Source organism: Hyaena hyaena, unplaced genomic scaffold (assembly GCF_003009895.1).
Source record: "Hyaena hyaena isolate Hyena2069 unplaced genomic scaffold, ASM300989v1 scaffold_381, whole genome shotgun sequence".
NCBI classification, from domain to species: domain Eukaryota; kingdom Metazoa; phylum Chordata; class Mammalia; order Carnivora; family Hyaenidae; genus Hyaena; species Hyaena hyaena.
Genome location: NW_024081012.1, coordinates 1,163,541 through 1,182,178, shown reverse-complemented (window position 1 = coordinate 1,182,178; position 18,638 = coordinate 1,163,541). Strand labels below are relative to the sequence as shown.

Here is an 18,638-nt window from a genome sequence, read left to right as displayed (position 1 = left end):
CCCCTAGGGTAACCGATTCTGAGATCTCTTATAACGTTGTCAGCTCATTCTTTTCTTACACTTTTGTTTGCTCTGGTTTTCTTTTTTTTATCATTACAAATGTACTTCTCCTTGGTACAGAAACCTGAAGAAAAGTAAAGCAAAAGAGTACAAAACCCCAAGGCTGTATAAGCATTCAGAGATAATGGGTGTTAACATTTTGAAATACTTTGTCTTTTGTCTTCTTATAAATATTTGCATGCATATTTAAAAATAGGTCCACAATATACACACTTATGTTCTATTTTAATATTTATTGGCATTATACTTGGAGAAGTAATGTTTCCTACAGCACAATTTAAAACTGTATAATATTTCATTACGTAAATGTGCTATAATTTAACTTTCCCTAAGTTTAGACATAAGTTAGTTTTACATCTTTAACTATTATAAATAAGATTTTGGAAAGCAACTTTGTACACATTCTTGTGCATATCTGTGGAAATTCCCTAAGGTAAATTTCTAGATGTGTGATAGCCAATACAGAAGTGTGTACGTTTTTAAGTCTTTTGATATATAATGAGCTAAAATGTCCCCCGAGAATGTTGCGCTTGTTCCAATTCTAAGTAGCCAACAATTCTTGCCTCATCATGAACTTTAACAGGCATTTCATCTATAGCCAGGTGTTTTTATGTTAGCAGCTCTTTATTGGTATTGTCAGCTTCTTCCCATGCAGCATAATTGACTGCGTGGACATTGCATCTTTTGTTAAGATTATTAAATGTCTATCTTCCTTGTAGGTTGTCACCACTGTTAGAGAAAAAGAGACTCTAAAATAATTAATCTTTGAAGTAAACTTTGATGAGGTGTAACGTAAAAGCTAAAAACCTGAGGCAAGAGAAAGCTATTTTCTTGTGCGATACCTTATTCTGGCCATCTGTTTAACAAAAATCTGGTTCCAAATAGTGTCAATTAAAGCTGATGGCAAATCTTAATAACTTCTACTTGTGAATATCAGCAAGACCAACATTGTGCTTCTTGTATAGCCATCTTATGGCAGTTGAGGTACCTCCAGATTTTACAGGGATATGCAGAGTCTCCCCTCCCCGCCTACCCCCCCACCCCCTCGCCCGGCCCCATCTAATGTCTCAGCACTAGTTTTCCAGAACACCCACTGCTAAGCAAGTATGCAAAATGCAGTGCTCCAGTGCTCTTTAGCATTGGGAAATCCCAAATATGGTGCCAAAAGATTTATAAATACAGCAATGAACCCTCTCGTGTCAAAAGTGAGCACTGTTTAACAGAGCAAGTAGGAACGGCCTTCAGGACACTTTGCAGCTGGAGTTGTCCCCCTGCGAGAGAACGGAAACTTCATGATGGCAGCTGTAATACCAGATCCTGGAAAGGCGATTTACTTCAGTCTGCAAAGTAAACTAAAGGGAATGGCTGCTCACACATGGTCCTGATGCCACCGACATAAGAAACACAGCAACAGGAGCAGAGAACAAGGAATTTGGTGGCAGATGGAAAGGTCTGCGGGAAGTGTCCACCCAGCTTTGTTTGGCCCATATTCTAAAACAACTAGAATAAACACTTAGTGTCATAATTTATACGCATATCAGTACCAATAAATCAGAATCATGCAAACAGTCATGTTTATTATATTCTTGTTGCTTAATATTCATGACAGTAATTTATTTTTATAGTACAGTTTCACTGTTCTCTCCACCATTGCTCTGCATTTAAGTCTGGCAAGTTGTGTGAGCAGGAGTTCAGGTAACCCTTTGAAGACCGCAGAAGTTCACTAGCCTGATCAAGATACTTTATTGCTCATTTAATTTCCCCCTTCTTGTCTCATAAACTTTTTAACCACTAAGATGAATTCTCTGTAAATTATATAGTAATAGTAGTTTGACATATAGAAAATATGCAGACTAGAGTCGGCATATTCTTCCCAAGGTAGCTGCACAACAGGGTTTAAAAGACAGATAAGAGTATTTGAAGAATTGCAAGCAGTTAATTCTTAAATTTACCACCAGCAACGTGGATTAAAATAAGTAGGTTCCACCTGTCTTATTCACCTACTCACCAACAATCCTTCCAGCCCCCTATGTCAGCAGTAAACCACTACTAATTACTATGGGTTGTTAAAAGCAGAATTATATTCAACAACTACCACAAAACACCTTATGTTTTTATGTTCACGTGGTGCTGGTGCTCCCAAGATGAGTGAGATACGACTCCCACCCCAGAGATGCTTAGGTCAGACTAAGGGATGAAAAACTATCTTGTATTCTTCTGGACCTAGATATGAGACAGCTTTATTCAGTTTCATATTTAAAAATTCAGGAGAGTTAATTTACAATTAATCACCAGAAAAAAGACTTACAGACATAGAAACCTGAAGGATCACTTTTACAAAAAGAATTTCCCAATTAATGATACTGCCATGATCTGTGTACCTTTCTGTATGTTTTCTCTGTTTCAACAAACATGTCAAACATTGTTTAATGTTTATTTTTTGAGAGAGAGAGAGCGTGCGCATGTGAGAGGGGAAGGGGCAGAGAGAGAGGGAGAAACAGAATCGGAAGCAGGCTCCAGGCTCCCTGTAGTCAGCACAGAACCCAACGTGGGGCTCCAACTCAAGAACCAGAACTCATGATCTGAGCTGAAGTTGGACACTCAGCCACCCGGGTGCCCCTTAAACATTTTTAATAAGAATATCATTATGTGTGAGTAGACACAGTATCAATTTTTAGCTGCAGTTGGGCTTTTTTCATTATGAACATGATGGGTTGAAGTATGAATTTAGTTTATGGAGCCCACTAAAACACATTTCCAGCACATGACATGAGAGGCAGAGCAATGCTTTTCTGTAATCCTACCTTTCAATTAAATAACACCTAGGATGAAAGTTATGAAAAATTTTATGATGTTATTTCTTAATTCACTTGTTAGAAAAGGGAGTAAGGACATAGTGCCTTGTTCCTACACACACTTTAAGCATTTTTTCCCTCCATCTGTTAGGTGTGTTTGAATTACATTGGTGTATAATTTTATATTTAAAGATTTTCGGGACGCCTGGGTGGCTCAGTCGGTTAAGCGTCCAACTTCAGCTCAGGTCATGATCTCACAGTTCGTGGGTTCGAGTCCTGCATTGGGCTTTGTGCCGACAGCTCAGAGCCTGGAGCCTGTTTTGGATTCTGTGTCTCCCTCTCTCTCTCTGCCCCTCTCCTGCTTGCACTCTGTTTCTATCTCTCAAAAATAAATAAACATTAAAAATTTTTTTTAAGTTTTTCCAGTGGCCCAGACCAAAGAATTGAGTACCTGTAACGTTGCCATGGTTACAGAAAACCATAACAATTTTTGTGGCTTTTGTTTTAAATCGTATGGTTGGGAGAGAATCCTTTTTCCAACAAACAATGACAGGTTATCTATATATTAACTCGGCTTTGGGAGTTTACCATATTTGTGATTCAAATTAATTCTAAAAATTGTCCAAAAGTCCAAAGAATTCCACTTGGTAAGTTTGGAATGCTCCTCTCTACAATTCTTCCCACTGGCTCGGTGTTTCAAGTTCTTCCCAAAATGGTGTAAATTTTCTCTAATCGCTCCATTGTTCCAAATGGCCTTCCTGACTCTGCTACGAAGTCCTGACATGTATTTGAGGACCTAGATGTGCACACCCTGGTCAGATCTGCAAATGTCATAGTGGTTGGACCGAAGCATTTGTGGCTAAACACTTGGGTTTGGGTCCTCATTCCCATTGTTATGTGGCTCAGGTGAGATAAGTGAATATGCAAAAGTTGACACTTAGAACAAAACACCGCAGCCAGTGTCATGAGAAGAGAAGAGTGGTATAGAGTTGCGTGTACATTTCTGCCTGCAAGTCTAAAAATGCCCACACTTAATATGACAGAGAAATGGGTAAAAGTGACACCTGGGACTTCAAATTTAATTTCAGATTGCAATAATATAATTAAATAACATTAATAAAGAGCTAATTAAATTTTGTGTTGCAGTAATAGAAAAGTATTGCCAGAATAAGGGAGGGAAGTTGATCTTACACTGATAAAGTTGTACGTTTAAAACACTCCACTAATGTCTGATTTATTTGATGGACTGAATGTGTTTATCCCCCTGAAATTCATATATTGAAGCTCTAACTCCCAGTATGATGGTATTTGGAGGTAGGGCCTTTGAGAGGCAATCAGGTTTAGATGAGGTCACGAAGGTGGGGCCCCATGATGGAATTAGTGTCTTTATAAGAAGAGGAAGAGGCAGAAGAGACCAGAGCTCACTCGCTCTCTCTCCTACCATGTGAGGACACAGTGAGAAGGAAGCTCTCGGCAAGAGATGGCTTTCACAGAACCTGATGCTGGCTCCCTGAGTTCCAACTTCCAGCCTCCATTACTGTGAGAAATATATTTCTGTTGTTTAGGCCACTCAGGCTATGGTTTTTTTGTTAGGGCAGTCTGAGCTGACTAAGACAATTTTCAAACCTCAGAGGGGCATGCTTGGAGGAACATGATGAAGGGTCTAGAAACATTACTTTGTGAGAATTATTGGAAGAACAGAGAAAGGGAGGTGAACACTGAATAGAGGTTGCAGCTTATGTTTTAGGTCTTCTCAAATACTAAGAGCTATTAGAGAAGGACGCTGTTTGGATTCTGACATTGACCAATGTGTTTTCTAGTTACGCTCTAGTTGCTCTGCCTCTCCTCTTTGTGAAGGGCTTTGAATCTTCTGCTTAGCTCTCCCTGCTCCATATTTGTTCAGAGACCCAGCTCTCAGAAGCACTGAGCATTACAAATTCAAGCATAACAGAGAGGGCTTTTGAGGTGTTTCTGTGTCTAGTATTTGCTCAGGATCATTCCATGTTTTTCCCAACACATTTTTATAACAAAGCACAAAGAAACAGAAATTTCCCCCAAAAAATTTGAATGAGATATTAGTTCCTTCTTTGGTGCCAATTAGATAGTCAAAAAATAATACACAAAAGGTGTCAAAGAACAGTCTTACATTGTGCTTAGATATGGACTTGGAGGAAGAGCTCCCCAAACCATTGATTTCGTCTGTTGGTAAGACAGTGTCAACCCTCTACCAGCAGGACAGATGGCAATAATTAGGTCTGCTCATCCCTTACTTGGCAGAGGAATGGATTTGAGATCCCAGAGAGTCAACTTTTCACCAGCTGAACACTCAAAGTGAGAAGAAAAGAGAAAGGGGCCAAGAGCTGACTGGTTAAACAATAATCATGGACTCAGGGCCTTAGGCATTTGACCTTTTAGAATTTCCAATTTTATGAAAAATAAAGATGTTGCATGAAATAAAATAATGATGGGGGCTGCGCATTGAAATGGAAAACTAAATGTCAACAAAAGGAAGAAATTCTCATGATTATCTGATAGAATTGTTTATAGTTCATGGATTTAAAAACATTGTTTAATGTTTTTATTTATTTTTGAGAGAGAAAGAGAAACAGAGCTCCAGCAGGAGAGGAGCAGAAAGAGAGGGTGACACAGAGTCCAAAGCAGGCTCCAGGCTCTGAGCTGTCAGCACAGAGTCCAACGCAGGGCTCGAACCCACAAACTGTGAGATCATGACCTGAGTTGAAGTTGGATGGTTAAGGGACTGAGCCACCCAGATGCCTCTATAGTTCATGGATTTAAAAAATATATATATATATTTGCCTTTTCTTCTAAGCATATTACATTTACTTTGAAAACTAGCACAGCTATTTGCTTTCTATAAAAGTATACCCACTTTCCATGTGTCTGTTTCCCAAAGTGTAGGTAGAAAATACAGAAGTCATTCATTAGGGGAAAATTCCATTCTCCCAACCATGGGGCAGTTCTCAGTTCAGTGATTCTGCAGTTCCCACCTGAGCGGAACTCCTCCAGGCAGTTTAGTATTCCAGCAGATACACTGTCTATAGCTGAACCCTCCACAACAATATGGAGAGAACCAAGTGAAAAAAAATGCCACATCTCAAGGAGCCCACGATTGTCCTGAATGTTGTTTGAAAACAGTTGTTTTGTGGACAGAGAGGTGGAGAGCTAAAGGTCAGGAGCTCGCGCAAATAAGAGCTTGTAACTGTGTGCGAGCCAGTTAAGAGCAAACCGGGCAGGCATCAGGTCTCATTCCCTAGCAGGTTTTGAAAATACCTCACAGGAAGTTAATATGAAACTTCTCTTAAGATGATTGTAAAAATAAAATGATAATAATAATAAGTTATAAAATTTTCCATTTTAAAGCTAGAATATCATAAAGTGTGAGAACTGTAAAATAAAAATAAAATATTTCTGGTTTGGACAACAATATGTGTGTGTGCATACATATGGGGAGGGATGACTTCTTGTTTAATATGGTTTAGTTGATAACTTTTTAAATGTTTTTAATTATGAGAATGATCTGCAATGTTACAAAAATTTGGACAAGCTGGTGTCTAGATTCCCCTGCCACACCCTAAACTCCTCACCTACCACTGAGTGTATAATTTTCACAGGCTGAAACACAGGGTACGCTACCAGGTGGCTAATTTCCCACCTGGGAGATGACTTTGTAGCTGTCTTTTCTGGTGCCACTGTGAGTGTCACAGATTACTAATACTAATATTTAATAGAAACAAGGCAGTGTCAAGTTGGAAAAGCAGGTTGGTCTCTGGGTTATGATTAGGATGTATGTCCCATAACCAAGTGACAGACTTTGGATGAATTAAGTGGGATTGGGCCTGGGAATCATTTGCAGAACAAATGACAAGTGTCATGAGATTAAAAAAAGTGGAAGTCCCTGAATCATGAAGCAAGAGAATATCTTGTAATATTATCTTAAACATGTTTGGTACTGTTAGGAAGTCTGAAAACAAATATTAAAACAGAATCAAGATGGTCATGTGTGTCACTTAAGACAGCTTTCCTGGAGGTGTGGAAAACTTTGGGAATGGATAGAAAGGTCATTTGAGACTGTGGTCTAGTCTGATTGTACTCTAACTTAATAATACTAGCTAACATTCACTGAACACCACATGCCAGGATATCTGTAAGTAAGTGCTTTGCCATGGTTAGCATTCCATTAAATTCTTACAATCCCCACAAGAGAGATACTATTTTTACATCCATTTTATAGATGTGGAAATTGAGATGTGGAGGTCAAGAACTTGCTCAAGGTCTTATAGGTAGTAAATAGTGCAATTAACATTTGAAAAAAATGGTGGTGTGACGTGCAGGGAAAATTCTTGGCTTAGTTGGTGAGTAGACCTCAGTGAGAAGTTAACACAGGAGTGTCAATTTGGAGACGTGCCACTGGTAGAGGAATGGGGAGAAGACCCTCATTTGGGGATATTCAAAGAAGAGTCAGGACACCAATGGGCTTGAATGAGATGGGCAAGGCAAGAAGAGTGAATAATGAAGTCTAAGAACTTATGGGGAACTAGATCACATAGGGATTTGAAGATCTTACAAAGAATCTGGCTTTCCTTCAAAATGAAATGATGAGCCAGTCGCATGATTTGGCTTCTATTACTAGAACCATACTGTATTGGGTGAGAGAAAAAAATAAAGAAAACTTGCTGGGCAATTAGAAACAGCCATTCTCCTCCTGGAGATGTGGCCACAATCAGAGCTGGTGGTGGATGGGCAGGCAATTTTTTGGAAGACGTCTCAGTGGCGATCACAATGTGGTGTCAACCCAAGAATGTGAAATGAGGCAGGAGCCTTACTGTAGAATAAAAGGCCACAAACTCTCAATTTCATTACCATCTATTGATGCAGTGAACCTGATAACAGGCAATGAAAACCAGTCACTTCTATCCACCATTAGAGGAATGGCTCAAGGTAACAGTTTTCCACTAAGATATCCGGGAGAAATTCTGCATTTTCCTACATATTTTTTAAACACATGTCTATTCAGTGGGAGCAAGGATGCTCAGGAAGCTGACTCATGAAGGCTGACTGGCTGATGGCTCAGTTTGAAATTGCTGTGCAAGTGACCTCTTAAAGATATGGAAGAAAGGAGTGCAAGTAAAAGGAAAGTTTTAAGGAAAAGAAAAAGGGCAAGTACCACGTTTTCTAATGGAGCTGATATCTTACCACTCAATTAATTCCAGAGTCAAGCCCCAATTTGGGTTCTGAATCACCTTCTAGTTTTACTTATAAAGACTTTTCATTAAGGCAAATTAAGTAGATGGAGGTCCAGTTGTTTATTATCTAGCACTAAACCATTCCTACAAAAAGACACCTGTGCAAGCCATTTGGCTCTAGTCAACTATTTTTTTTACAATTTAATTATGAATATAATTAGAATGAGTTAAGAGACAGGCTAGGCATCAGCCATAAAACTTCTAGTTTGCTGCAATGCACACACAGACACACACACGCACACATGCACACACAGATTAAAAAGCAATGTGACAAAAGCCCCCGCCAAGTCTGTGAGAATGTTAGCTTGCAGGGGATATGAGTGGAATGGGAGTACTTGTAAAATCTACCTTTATTTTAATTTCAAATTTCCTTGAAATGGTGCTGTAGAGGATATTTTTATACTCCATTATTTTATAGCTCTGGTTTCTTTAGGGTGACCCTTTAAAGCCTGCTTTTTGCTTCCTACAGTTTTAAGGCAATTTGTCACCATCATGCATTCAATGTTTAGCAACTGTTTGCAGTCAAGTGCCTGGCAAGCTTTGTTTCTTTTCTCCCAAAGAGTGTCATCATGGAGTTGATGATGCATCAGAAATAGTTTGACCAAAGGGCAAGATAAAGTCAAGAGTAAAGAAAATATTTGCAAATATACTTGACTGGCTTTCCGCCCCCGACTCCCCCAATTACTTATTGAAGGCATACTTGAAGGTAAAATGGTATGATGGCCACAGGGGAAAAAAACATTCGAACATGAAATAGATACTTTCTGCCACAGGGCAATGTCTTTAATTTAAATCATTTTTATATGAGGATAAGTGACTGACAGAAACGCAGGACTATGAGTTGTATTTAAGGACTTGCATGGGATATACTCTACCTTTGGCGACTAACAGCCTGTATTTTGATGGTGCTCAGTGAGTCTTATGAATACTATTTCTCACAATTTGTTCTACTGTTTAATCAGTGTTTGCAAAAGCTGAGCATTAAAAAATATATTGTTTTTAAGTGTGTGTGTGACGACAGCTTTTAAAGTGAAGACTTGTATGGAGCATCATTACTGTTTAGGTTCATCTTATCTTAACAGACTTGCCTAATCTCTAAGTGTTATACACATATATACCTATGAATGCATATGCATAGACATAAAGTAAAGATGACATATAATAAATATTTCATATATATAATAATATATAAATATAAATTCTACATATTAAAAATAAGTAGTGTATATGTATACATACACAGAATATTTACTTCAGAAAACTAGAAAAGATGACAAAGGCACTGATATTGGAATCATAAAGTCATTTTGATTGCATAATTAGCATCGATAGCATTCCCATGTAAATATACAGAGTATAGCTTTGCTCAGGGGCGGAAGGAAAAGTAATTGTTTTTGCACACAAAGGCAGCTTTGGAAACTCAGAATACCCCAAACCAACAAATGCAAACTCACATGTTCTGGTGAGAGCACAGAAGAGCTGAGGTGAAGGTGCCCAAAATTAAATTATCAGATAGTCCTTGAATAAAAAATCTTTTACCCAGGATTTAGGCAAATCCTTAAGTCTATCCTTCACAAACAGGAAATAACATAGCTTGTAAGTAAATTCATGAGGCAGTTTCTCTTTACTTCCTTCTCATTCCTTCTCATCTACAAATCAGTCGATAGTTTCACGGTCATCTCAACTCTGGTGATCATTCGGATTTGAGAGAATACAGATGGAAATGGATAGACGGAGAGCCTTTGTCGCATGGAAGTAAAGCTGGTGCTATCCTCATGTAAGCTAAGAGGGGCAGAAAGTATGTAGTAGGAGGAAAAATGGCTCCATAAAGGTGTCCACGCCCTAATTCCCAGAGCCTGTGAATATGTAACCTGCCACAGTAAAAGAGATCTTGCAGATGTGATTAAGATAGGGACCTTGGGATGGAGGAACCATTCTGGATTATTCAGATGGGCCCAGTGTAATCCCAAGGGTCCTCATAAGTGAAAGAGGGAGGCAGAAGAGAGTCAGAGGGGGATGTGCTTATGGAAGAGGTCAGAGTGATATAGTGTCATGCGATTGGTGCCTGTGAAGGTGGAGGCTGGGGACCACTAGCTAAGGCACGTGGGCAGCCTTTAGATGTGGGAAGAGACAAGGAAATGGATTCTCTGTTAAAGCTTCCAGAAAGTAGCCCAGACCTGCTGATACTTTCCTTTTAGCCCAGTGAGAACAGGGTCAGACTTCTGTTCTACAAAACTATAAGATAGTAAGTCACTGTTACTTTAGGCCACTGAGTTTGGATAATAGTTATGGTAGTAGGAAATGAATACACATGTTCTCTGGAAGACAGTGGCTCTAACTCAGAAAGCAGAACTCGCGGAGCACCCTGAAGCAGTCCTATCTTGTTGCAGGTTGTAATTTGATACAAGTGAAAAACTGCAAAAAAGAATACTAATAAAATTTAAGCTTGAAGTAGTTACTCATACAGAAGAGGAAAATACCATTGTGTATCACTAAATAAAATTCAAAAGGGAATGGGTGAGCAACTGGTCATAAAATTCCTAGAGTAAAGGGTTAAAATGTATTCAGAGAGGATAGCTTTAAAGCATGGATGCTTTAATGTTGAGTGGTAAATGCTGAAACATTGCTCATCCTTGGAACATTCTACCTTATTTCTCACTTAAAACTCCAATATCAAAATTTCTGGTCATTAAATTTAATCTAACCTTTGGTTTTGAAAAAGAAAGAAAATATCGGTTGTGGTCTTATGTAGAATATATAGGTCTTACACAGGAGGACATAAGAGACAGACATTTGGCAACAGCTAGTTAGTTATCCTTCTAGTAAGACTTCTTCTAAATAGTCTCCCACAGGCAATATATGATGGTGGAAAGTATTTATGCTTTAGAATCTGGAGTTGAATGCTCAGTCTAATTTTTTGAGCCACGTTAACTGGAAAACTATTTTATGACTTGCTTTATTCTTCTGAAAAATTTATGTATTTGAAATCATTTATTGAGTACCTAATATAGAGTAAGGAAAATATTATCCTAGTTAATTCTTATAGTAACTTTATGAACCAGAAATTATTTTGCCACATGATCTTTCTACTTCTCCAGAAACTCCTGCTTTGTTATTTTGAGGATTAAATGAGATAATTGTAGAAAATACCAACAAGTTTTTTCTCCTCTCTTTTCCTATCCCAAGGACTTTGAAAAAATGCAGATGTTAAATCAGGAACGACTGCTTGTTTCTATTCTTTGGTTGTGTAGAGTTACCAGAATGAAAAAGATAGAAACATAGGTAAGCTTTGGACCTTTTCTAGGATTTAGATGTACTACAAATATCCAGACTCCTGTAGGACTTTAGTCACAAGATTGCATCACCAATCATAAAACTCTATAGCTGTGTTTTTGTCCCGAGTTCACATTCACAGCTCTAATACTGCTTTTAGCACAAGTCATTTCCAGGGAATTAAGTCCTTGCAGTCAGTGGGTTAAATCCCTACGAAATAACCTGCAGGTGACCCAGTTGCACTGATCTCAAATATAGAATTTCAGATCAATGGCTGCAGTACTTGGATTCTGAAATATAAGACAATCTCTGGTGTTTTTGTTACCCCAATGAGTGTTATCAGACAGGGGATCACTACGGCAATTACAGGTTCTTATCATATTAATGTTTGTGCTTGGTCCAAAAAGAAACTATTTAAAAACGTAAATGCCTTTTCTTCTTTTTTTCTCAGAATATGTAATGGTGGCTTTCAAACATATAATGAGAATTAACAGCAATTCAAATAGCACAAGTGGCCATTAATTGCCTGTACATGAAATAATATTTCCTCCTCAGAGGGCGAAGAATTCCAGTTGGAAGTATAGTTCCTTTTGGTCTGTTCACTTTTTAAGTCTGTCATGAAAGGATAACAGATCTCCCAATCTCTCCCAAATAAAAATGTTAAGCCTTCACAAACTAGGATTGGGGTTAGTGAAAGAGAAAAGGGAAATAATGTTATAGCTACATGAACCGTGACATTGACTGGCATGGTGTTTTGCTAGTGTCTAACCAAAGAGCAGAAACCACTTCAAGTATTTACACAAATAGAGGGAATTAATTCGATGCAGGGAACTGGTTACCCATATGATGAGGAAGTTGAGAGCCAAATAAGGAAAGAGAAGTAATCAAGAAACTAGCTGCTGCAGGAAGCCACTGCCAAGCTGAATAGGAAAAAGATAGAAAGATTTGCACTGCAAGATGGAAGCTCGAACCATAGTGGACCTCTCCAGTCAAAGCTGAAGCCTTGGAAAAGATGGACCTTCAGGTAAAGAAACTATCTGAGGCAGGTGCGTGGGCAAGGGAGAAGGGGTGGAGGATAAATAAACACACTGGCTGGCCATATCCTTCCCTCTCCCTCTGCTATCTGATGTCAGGGCTTACACTGGCTACATCAGCAGAAAGCCAGCCCTCAAGAGCCCCTGTGAAATGTGGCTGGCTGGGGTCAACCCTCCTACATTACAGAAGTGTACATTACATTACACTTTTGCCTCGAACAAAGTGAGAGGCAAAGATCTGAGGGCCAAAGAGCTCCAGAGCCAGAATATATGGACAACTTTCCCGTGAATTTCTTTTACCTGGTTGGTTCCTTTTCATTAAAAGGTCAAGAGCTTGAAGGCAGGTCTACTGAGCTCCTCAGTATATAGAGTTTACAGGAGGCAGTGAGGCCTATGATAAAACCCATCACCCCTCTGGGACTGGATATGAGTCTTTATAGTTTTGAAAGATTTTTTTTAAAACTCAACTGGAATGCAGTGGGGTAAAAATACCTATCTGGTGTAGGTTTACCATTGCCAAAGAGTAGGTGGCCATTATCCCATTGCTTAAGGATATTTAAATATGAACTACCAAGGAGAGCTGAGTTAAGCTGAGTTTAGAACACCAGAACTGACTTCAAGATTATGCCAAAAACACATCACATGGCTTAGTAAGCTTGTCTCTGCCTAGCATTGCTACATAGTTCTCCACCATGCTACCCTGTTGCTTAGTCCTTCCATTTTACCCAGTAAGAAATAATAAGTACTATTTAGAGTTACGCAAAACAAGGTGGCTGAGGTTGGTTGATTCTCCTTGCCTGAAACAATGAAAGAAAAACTACCTCCATAGTAAGATCAAGTGAAAGAAAAACTACTTCCTTGTTTTTATATTATACTCTCAGGCAAAGCTCAACTGAAGAAACACTGTCAGCATTTGTATAAGACTTAACATTTTTAAGGATTTTCTTAAGCACTATCTCTTTCATTCTTGGTATAATCCATTTTATAGGTGTTGGCAAAAATCCTTGCAATAGCCACCAGTCACAACAGCCAGAGGCAACTTCAACACTGCCTTGTTCTGTTCTGACTATGCCAGTGTTTCTGAAATTTTGTCAAGTGGGTGTAGAGTCCAGGATAGCAGAGAGATGGTCTTACTCTTTGTGGAAATTCAAGGGACATGCCCTCACCTGGGTTCTAAGGGCCTGCTTCCCCTATCTCTTAAGCTAGGGGAATGGCTTGCCTTGTGTCTTTAGAATCAGGTGAACTAAAGGAAGCTTAAATGATGGGTATCTATGTCACAGCCCTCAGCTCAGCATGTGTGCAAATATGCCTACAAATAACATAATCCTCACCTAGAAGTCTGGAGACCATGATTGAAATTTGTATGACTTTCTTAAATACATATAACCAGAAAGAGGTACCCCAATGCAAGTTCCCCAATTTCCTTTCAGGACACCGTGCTAATATTGTGTTAATACTAATCTTTCATGCTTGCCATGTTCTAAGCTAGTGTATCAGAATAAGCTGTTATGGAGATGTATGCTTATTTAGTTTTTTTTTTTTTTTTTATTCCTCCTTTTAAAAAGAAGTTGAACCTGGGAACCATTAAATACTGTTCTTGAGAAGCAAAAGTTCATGAAATAAAAAGTCATGACAGGGGATAAGAGCTACAGCCTCACCTCAGCCCCATAGTTAGGGTACTGCCCCTGTGTTCAATGACAGCAGCAATAACAACAAAGAGCAGACAACAAGAGAAAGTTGTTGGAGAAATACATTCAGTTGTATTCTTCTTGATATCATTGTTCCAGAGCTTTAAACAAGTATGAAGACTTGTGAAGTGGGAAACAGAATAAAAGGGCATATTGAGGGGCTGTTCTCCAACGTGGGCCCCCGCAGGTCCCCACTCCCACTAATGGAAATGCTGTGCACACAGCCATCCAATACCTCCTAAGCAGGGCATATTTTTCTTGGAGATTTTTCTCTTGGACTTTAATTAAGCTCCTGCCAGGCTTGCAAGCTTTTTAATTTTACCTTTCTTTCTTCTGTCTTTCTTTCTTTCTCCTCCTTGAATCAGCTTACTAACCAGGAAACTTTTTCCAAGCTGTCACAAATAGAATAAGTGAACCCTAAGATATTAAATTTAGATGTACCAGTAGTTGCTTCTGCAAGCATCAATAGCCAAAGTTTCCTTGCCTTTGGAAAGATTTTTACTCATTCATTCATTCCTTCACTCATTCATTTACTCTCTTATACTTAAGTGTGTGTGTTACAAATGCAAAAACAATAGAAAAGGAAGCTTCAAGGAATGTACAATGACTTTTGGTTCGTAGTTGATATAATTCAACCTCCTACAAAGCCACCAGTTTAACAGAAGAAACCTGCCATTACATAATTTAATCTTATGCTGCTCATAAGCAAACTGTAGCTGAGTACTTACTAGTATTGCCGGGTAAAGGGTGAGGGAACCTTGGGAAGATGATGCCCCAGTTGATGATATAACACCTCTTTAATGAAATGTAATGAAAGTCACTTAAGTTCTTTTTCATGACACTTTTCTACACAAACTCATTGCCAAGTCTGAAACTCTGAAGGTAGAGGCTGGGAGTACCAGAGGTGATCCCTCTAAAACCGATTCCGTGTGAAACTATTTTCATTTGAGGTGGTTTATTTGAAAACTGGCCAGTCTAAGTAGGCTACCCTATTTACTAAAAAGCAACCACACCAAACAAAAACAAAAACAAAAATCCAGAAACACCTCAGAGAATATTGCAGGGCCAGAAATAAAACTAAGGCATCAAAAACACAAAACTAAAATAAAACGAACCATGTGGAGCACTAGGGATATTGTCATTCTTACTGTTCACTTAATAATTACACGCTGCCAGGTTAGTCCACCAAGCGCTCCTGTCTATGAGGTTACTTACTGATTGCTTCCACAAAGCGCTCAAAGAAGCTGTAAGGGAAGAGCGGCTCAGGCAGCTCCCGGAAAAACATCTTCAGTGCTCCGGTGACAACGTGGATGTCCTCCCACTGGCTGTCGTCCAAATTCAGCTTCTCTTCTGGGAAAACACGAGGAGAAATGGAACAACTGGTTTTAATGAAACAATTACAAGACACTAATTATTATGTTAATGTTTGCCTACTATCATCAGCAACCGTTAACAGCCTTCTGCACCTAGAGGTTTGGTGCTGTGCGTGGTTTTTTTTTTTTTTTTTCCCTTTTTCCGTAGGAAGGGAACATTTTCAATGGAATACCATCTGTAGGAATGCAGCTAACAAAAAAAACAAGAGACACAAAGAGACAGTGCCATTGACACAGTATGTCAGATACATTTATTCCCATAATGCATCAGTCTGAAAATTAGCATCACAGCTCAACATGATTCAAAGCTATTTGGTTTTGAGGCCGAGGGGCTAAGAGTTGCCAATGATGGCCGGCTCAAGGGACCGGCCTAAAGGCCTTGCTGAGCCAACAGGAGACATATGCTAAACACCGCAATAGAAAATGAGTTATTGCGTTACATGTGTTAGCCTTGCTATGTACAAGGGAATAATGGGTAACACTTTTTTCCCTTTTTTGCTGAGTATAAAGTCAGCAAGGAATAGAATACTGAGTGAGAAAGGATATTAATTCCTTCTTACTGCCTCAAAAATACCTTTTTTTTTTTTTTTTTTTTTTTTTTTAGTTTTCATCTCAGCGAGGAAAATGTGCCCAGCAACAATATTAGACAGACCCCTGTTGGCCTACGGAGGCTATGCAAAGCTGTCAAAAATGATAACACACTAAAAACAAACCACAAGTGCTTACCCACTCCGCCTACAAACGAGAAATGTTTGCTTGGGAAGCTTGAGTGAGTTGAGACATTTAAATATTAAAGGAGATAACTGCCAAAATGAAGTTTTTAGAAGAAATAAAGAGACACTGGACAATTATTTTCTTCTTGTTCACCCTCAGAATGAAAGTCTGGAATCATTCTCACCCAAGAAGTGGATATAGCAGGGTCTGAAAGCAACATCTTAACATACAACTGGAAGGAAGCAAGACACACAAGTACTGCTGCTGATCATTAGTATTTGTCTTTGTGAACACTCAACATCAAAGGGATTTTGAATTCTAAGCAGAATAAAAACTAAAACTAATAATCTTTAACAGCCCAGGGTTAACTAAAAAGCCTAGTCTCCTGGCCAGAACGTAACAGGTATTGGTCAACTGGACTTTTGTTTCTTTACTGATGTCTTGGGCTCAGGCTCACATGCCCCCTTGGAGTTGGTTTTAGGAAGCAGAGGAGAATTTGCACCAAAAATGTGAGAAAAGCTGAGAATTGTCACTGTAGGGAATCTCTGCATGGGCTGTTTTGCCAATAGTGTTCACGTCCTTTTAAAATCTTAGCTGTAATCTTTATCAGATCTCTTTTTCTAAATGGACTATTATTTCCAGGGCTGGTAAGTGATGTTCCCGTTCAATAGGATGTTTGCAAAGAGAAGGAGAGAAGGTGGATCTGTTTATTTCAGATGGGCTATTTTCTTCTTCTCTTTCAGTCTTCATGGTTACCTCAGTCATAACACAATAATATGATCCACAACAAAATCAGCAGAGGAGACCTTCTTTCTGCCCTGCAATCATTTTTGATTGATTGTATTTCAACAATTAGTCTTTTATTTGGCTACATACTATTGAAATAGGCCGACAGCATCTTAGCAGGCCAGCTTTAAACAGTCAACTGTTAACAATAGCATCAAAAAGGGAGATCTGATGGGGTTTACTGTCACTTTAAAGAACGGGGTTTTCACATTGTTGAAATCTGTCAGATATTTTGAAATGTCCCTCTCACTATGGTGCCACACCCCCTGCGTGCCCTTATAATAAAATTGGTTTTACTCCTGATTAAATCATTTTCTCCCTACCCACTACCATACTTCTCATAATGGACCTGTGCGCTCTACAGCTGGTGTTCTTCCCATGGCACCAATTCTTACTTTATCTTTTAAGCACTTTGCTGCTAAGATCTCATGCAGAGTGCTTATGTTTTGTTAAGAGCTTCATTCTTAGAGAAATAGCTTAACACATGTTCTAAAAATGTTGTACAACTTATTGCTTAAAACACATTTAGAAAATGTATAAGTACTGTAGCTTTGGCACTGAACTTTAAGTGGAAACCCAAACACACACACCACACACACCACACACACACACACACACACATGCACACAAGTGCTCTCTCACACACAACTATCTTTACCAAAATTTATCGGAAAAGTCCAAGACAGAATGCCATTCTAGGTCACAGGTTCGAGATTGCCAACGGAAAGTATTCAGCAGGTAAAAAAGAGAATTATTTTATCTTGAGCAAGAAGACAACCATAACAAATGATTGCTTGATCGTTATTATTTATCACCTCCAAATAAACATCCATTAATTGAAGTGACAGTAAAAATGGAATATTTCAATATACACAAAAAGGATACTTTACCAATCAATAAATACCATTTGATTATATCCACCTGAAATGGCCTATAATATCAGGATCAACTTGCATTACTTAAACCAGCCTTCTTAATATGTAGTCTTCATTGAAACAAAGAAAACCAAAACAATTTGTAGCCATCATAAGTAGCTTAAATAAATAATATGGCAAGCAGGTGGAAAGACTCTTTTGAAATATAGTCTTTAATTTTTAAATCAAAATTTCATAACCAACCAAGTTTAAGTTTACTTGTAAACCAGAGGACTTTAAGGTATATTTTTCAAGGCCATTGCGATTCATCTAAACAAGCAGTTATGTTCATATTTATATGTCTTCTCATGAATCTAGCCAATTCTCAAGATCAACTAATCATAATCGTACCTTGGTATTAACAGGCATCATTATCAGCACAGTTGTCTTATTTGATAGACATTTTGTAACTAATCTGTTAGCAGTGCTGATGTCTTACACTTCCCCCTTTTTTCAATAGAGCAAGGCGTCTCAACAGTAAAGCACTATTAACATTTGGCACTAGATAACTCTTCATTGTGGGGGCTGTGCTGTGCATGCTAGGATGTTTAAGAGCCTCTCTGGCCCTAACCCAGTAGATTAACAGTAGCATGTCTCAGTAGTGGTGATGAAACACCCCCAGATATTGCCAACTGTCTCCTGGTGGTAAAGTTATGCTCAGTTGAGATATACTCCACTACAATGGAGCCGTAAGAATCTATAGAAGTTACTCAATAAATATAGATTTATGAGGGTTA

The 18,638-nt window shown here is 38.7% G+C and overlaps 1 protein-coding gene across 2 annotated transcripts in view; it reads right to left on the bottom strand.

Moving 5' to 3' along the window:
• ARHGAP15 (Rho GTPase activating protein 15) overlaps nucleotides 1-18,638 on the bottom strand; it is a 629,407-nt gene that overhangs the window by 116,274 nt on the left and 494,495 nt on the right. The window contains exons 12-14 of one of the 2 annotated variants that reach the window (XM_039250737.1): nucleotides 15,330-15,464; nucleotides 14,955-14,960; nucleotides 14,184-14,194 (exon numbers count right to left, since the gene is read on the bottom strand). In XM_039250737.1, the coding sequence (XP_039106668.1) occupies nucleotides 14,193-14,194; nucleotides 14,955-14,960; nucleotides 15,330-15,464 (143 nt within the window). In that variant the 3' untranslated portion in view covers nucleotides 14,184-14,192. Of the gene's footprint in view, nucleotides 1-14,183; nucleotides 14,195-14,954; nucleotides 14,961-15,329; nucleotides 15,465-18,638 lie in introns of those variants that run through there. The other variant, XM_039250736.1, reaches the window with a different exon arrangement.